The 4,702-nt window shown below is 50.4% G+C and overlaps 1 protein-coding gene across 1 annotated transcript in view; it reads right to left on the minus strand.

The window, feature by feature from the left end:
- Positions 1–1,158: 1,158 nt before the first annotated feature.
- Positions 1,159–4,702, minus strand: part of LOC108508535 (lymphocyte antigen 6E-like) — a 4,763-nt gene continuing 1,219 nt past the window's right edge. The window contains exons 2-3 of the mRNA XM_017837381.1: positions 2,327–2,446; positions 1,159–1,569 (exon numbers count right to left, since the gene is read on the minus strand). Coding sequence (XP_017692870.1) covers positions 1,361–1,569; positions 2,327–2,446 — 329 coding nt within the window. The 3' untranslated portion in view covers positions 1,159–1,360. The remainder of the gene's footprint in view (positions 1,570–2,326; positions 2,447–4,702) is intronic.

A 4,702-nucleotide genomic window follows, 5' to 3' on the forward strand; every position in this document is an offset into this window, starting at 1 on the left:
CAAATCCAGCACAGGCTTCCCCTCAAATCCAGAACAGACTTCCCCTCAAATCCAGCACAGGCTTCCCCTCAAATCCAGAGCAGGATTCCCTCAAATCCAGCACAGGCTTCCCCTCAAATCCAGAGCAGGATTCCCTCAAATCCAGCACAGGATTCCCCTCAAATCTAGCACAGGGTTCTGCTCAAATCCAGCACAGGATTCCCCTCAAATCCAGCACGTGATTCCCCTCAAATCTAGAGCAGGATTCCCCTCAAATCCAACACAGGATTCCCCTCAAATCCAGCCGGGCTGCAAACATGAGGGTTTTTTTTCCAGGCCATTATACAAACCCTCCCAAAATCCAGTGCTGAAGTTTTAAGCTGCTCAGCTGGGAATTCCACACTCTCCAGCTCCACGATTATGTGTATTTTTCCCCTTTAATTACAGTTTCACTCTTCCAGGAGCAGGAGGGAATCTCAACCCCAAGAGTTGCCAGGGATGTCCAACCCAAGAGCTCCAGAGGATCCCCATCTCATCTCCTCCATCCCCAAGCCTGGAAATGCAGCAGTGACTGGAAAGGGAAGGAGAAACCTCCCCACCAACCCAGACACCCATCACCTTTCCCAGACTCATCCTGTCCGTTTTCCCACTGGGAAATCGCGACCAATCCCTCAGCAACATCTTCTCCGAGCAGGCACGGAGATCTCCTTCCCAGGAGGACGCATTCCAGCAGCACTGTCCTCGTCTTGGACATCTCCAGCATCTCCAGGTGGGACTTTTCCCTGTTTGAAAAGCTGAGACCACCCACCTTGCAGACATCACGGGAGAACTTTGCAGGATCGCAATTCCTGCCAAACCCCGGCCGTGTGTCCCAGCGGCTACAAGTGGGAATTCCCAGCTGGCAGTGGGAGCAACACAAACATCTGTGACCTTCCCAGACCAACACCTCTGCTCCGAGCCATCAGAGTATTTCGCTTTATGGAATGTCTGGATGCAACCGAGTCAGCTGGGAAAGGCAACCAGGAGAAGACTCGGAAGTGCGGAATTCAACGGGAAGCGGAGATTCCGAGAACAACCCCTCGTTGGCAGAGCTGTTGTCTCAGGCTGGATTGAACAAAGACACTCTAGAATAACATAAATCTTTATTTTTGTCTGACCATCGTCACATGCTGTGCTATCAAAAGAGCTTTTCCAGGGAAAATTAGTATAAAACGAGGAGGGGGAAACCGGGAGCTGCACTGCCACGTCGGGAATGGGATCTGTCTGGGATAAGAACAGGGCAGCACAGACCTTGTTGGAACCACTTGACAGAGGAGCCTGGTTTCTCACTCGGGGGATACCTTGTGGGTTCTCGGGTTGTCCCATCTCATCCCACCCCTCCTCACAATCCTGCCCTGATGACCCAGCCCAGACTGGCGGCGATTCCCAGGATCATCACGGCGTAGGAGGTTCGGACGCTGTTGGCGCCGCTGAAGTTGCACAGGGAGGTGCTGCAGCACTTGGTGGAAAAAGCTGCCACCCCGAAGTTCACGTTTGTCTCGGGACAGTCCACGGAGCACTTCTTGGTGATCCGGTGCCCCGCGTCCTTGCCTGGGGGGAGGAGGAGAAAGGAGAGCTGGGATTTGAGGTTCTTTGGGAAGGGGGGGGTATTAATTGCAATTAATAACAGCCACCAGGGGGGGTTGATGAGTGCTGGGTGGGCACCATGCATGGCACTAAATAGTCCTTGATAGAAACCCATGCCAAGACGAAATCTCTGGTCTGGGTGACCAGGTGGTGACCAGCCAAAGGTTGGACTCGATCTTGGAGACCTTTTCCAACTAAATGACTGTGGGATTCTGTGCTTCCCGTAGGACAGCAGGAAATTACTGGAGTGCATTTCCCTCTAAATGGTCTCTAAAATGCCACTAAAATGCCTCTAAACCCACATTATTTACATCCAATCCCTTTCCAGCCTTCATCCCAGAGCATGTGGGAGAGTTCTCAGTGTCTGCTCCTGAAATCTGTGTGTTCCAGCCACAAGGGCGGGGAGGAACCGGCACAAGTTGCCCAGAAAAATTGTGGATTCCCCATCCCTGGAAGTGTTCAAGGCCATGTTGGATGGATCTTGGAGCAACCTGGGATACTGGAAGGTGTCCCTGCCCATGGGAACCAGATGATCTTGAAGGTCCCTTCCAACCCAAACCATTTTAGGATCACAAAGCACCACTGAGGGATTCACAAATTACATGCTGTGATCCCTAAACCTCTATCATCGATTCTTCCCAAAGGACCCCCAAAAAAAAATCACTGTTTCCCAGGACTAAAATGAAGATTGGGAAAGCCTGGATGTGTTGCTGGTACTCACCAAACCCAGCAGAGCTGTACGTGGTCGTGCAGTACTTCTCATGGTCTTCACACTTGTAGGTTTTAAGGCAGTTCCAGTTGGAATGTTCGTTGTCACACGTGTAGCAAAACAGGGAGGAAGCTGGAAAAAAACCCACACATGGCACGGATTAGCAATTTCCAGCCATTCCCTCTTGGGAAAAAAAAGGTGTCAAAGCCATATCTTTCCTTGGAAAACTCAAGCTGAAAAGTATGTTGTGAACAAGTTTTTGTGAGGAGTGAAAGAAAGGGTTGGTTTTGATTAACGAAGCTGAGGAAGGAAATACAGAGAAGAAAACAAGTTTTCCTCATTGACTTGAGATTGGGGGGGTGATTAAATTTGAAATAACGTTTCCCAACCAGAGCAGCATTCCCAGGTGACCTTTCCTTCTGCTCCGGGGTCCACATTGGCCTGGTTGGAAGCCAAGCTCCAAAAGTAAAGCTCACAACCCACAAGGAGGAGAAGAACTGGCAAGGAGAGAAGGAACTGGCCCAGTTCTTGGATTGAGAGCTCAATCCCAGGGATTTTCAGGCAACATCTGCAAAAAACACTGCCCAGACATGAATTAATGAATGCCTGTGGCACCCCCAGGGAGCAAAATGACTTAAACACAGCCCCACAATAAAGGGAGAGGTCGCTCCGGACAATGGAGAGATTATTCCTATCAGCGCCTGGAACGACGTGTTCCCAGGGATATTATTAACTCAGCACTGAGCCAGGGCTATTTCCAAACCAGGAGGAGGTGGGATATGGATTGCTGGGCACAACCCAAGTCAATTGAGTTAAGGTTCCAGGTGGCATTTTATGTGAGGAATGTGGGCATGTGCCATCCCGTTCCCCAGAGGTGCATTCATTGGGGGAAATTGTTTTCCCGCTGCCTGGAGTTCCATGGAATGCTCCTCCTTTTGGGTCAGGGGTGACAAGAGGGAGTTGAGCTGCTCTGGGGAAATCCTGCTCCATCCTTCCCAGCTCTTGGTTGCAGGTGACCCAATTACAAAGCAGGGAGGGTTCTGAACTTCCCCTGGTTTGGTTCCTCCTGCCTTTCTCAGGCCAGCAAGGCTCTAAATTCTGCACAAAATCCCCTCTCAATTAATTCTGGACTTGTTTTTAGCCCCCTGCCAGGGACTCTCCAAAGCCCAGCTGCTGTTGGTTCAAACTCATCCCTGGAGTTCAATCTGCCCATGAACTCGGTTAGACGACTCCAGAAGCAGTTTTGAAAGAGAATTAAAAGCCAGTTTAGTCCCTGACTATCACAAGCAGGGGGAGAAAAGGCCTCCTCTCTGTGATCTGGGTGCCTTGGGTACAGCTCTGGGTGTCTCAGCACAGGACTGACCCAGATGCTTCAAGGCCAGGTTGGACTTTGAGCAGCCTGGTCTAGTGGAAGGTGTCCCTGCCCATGGCAGGGGGTTGGAGCTGGATGATTTTTAAGGTCCTTTCCATCCCAAACCATTCTATGATTTGATGATTCCCTGCTCTTTTCCAAGCCAGGTGTTGCAAGTTCAGCTGTTCTCCGGAGTAGGAGACAAAACCAGCCTTGGTTTTGAACTGAATTGAATCCTGGCTTTAACTCCTCTTTAAATCACTGTTCAGTTTTCCCTGTTTCTCCATCACATGGATATTTTCAGCCTCTTTTCTCTCTGGAGGTTTCCCAACACGAACTGCGGGCTCCTGTCCTTTGGCAGGCAAAGCAAACCCCAGACCTGCTACTTAGCAAGAATCGATTGCATTTTACAGCCCCTGGAGCTCTCTCTGAGTTCCTTTTGTTGCCAAAGTTGTTCAAACCACTTCCTGCTGCAGAAGGAGCCCAAACCCCAGCACGTGCCTGAAAGCAACTGCAATGCACTTGTGCTCACTAAGTGAGGCAAGGAAAACCCCTTCCAGCCAGGAAACAAGAACAGCTTAAGCCATTAGAGCTGCTATAAAGCCTTTCCTGCCTCTGGGCCCCACCCTCCAGGAGCTGGAATTTTAGGAAACGCAGCCAGAAATAACCTTAACGGTGCAAAAGGACAAGAGAGCCGTGGATTCCACAATAAACACACTCCCACTTGAGGGTTCGCTCCTCAAACTCAGGAGCAAAGAGCTCTTGGGCTTTCAAAAATCTCGTTTCTTAATTGGGATGTGGCTGTGGGAAGGAGAGTGAAGCTCTGGCAGGAGATGGATTGTCAAAACCAGCCACACAACCTCCTGTTGACAGCAGCTCCCCCAGTTTCATCCAGGAACAAAAATAAACCCAAAGGCAGGACTCTGAGCTCGGCTTAATTCCTGTGAGCATGTTTGAGTTTGTGCCTGTCTTCAGAGGGGAGGGTGTGAGAAACCAGAGGGGGGAGCTCAGCTTTGAGGTACCTGGGCAGAACTCAT

The sequence above is a fragment of the Lepidothrix coronata genome, unplaced genomic scaffold, assembly GCF_001604755.1.
Source record: "Lepidothrix coronata isolate B3197 unplaced genomic scaffold, Lepidothrix_coronata-1.0 Scaffold302, whole genome shotgun sequence".
Lineage (NCBI taxonomy): Eukaryota > Metazoa > Chordata > Aves > Passeriformes > Pipridae > Lepidothrix > Lepidothrix coronata.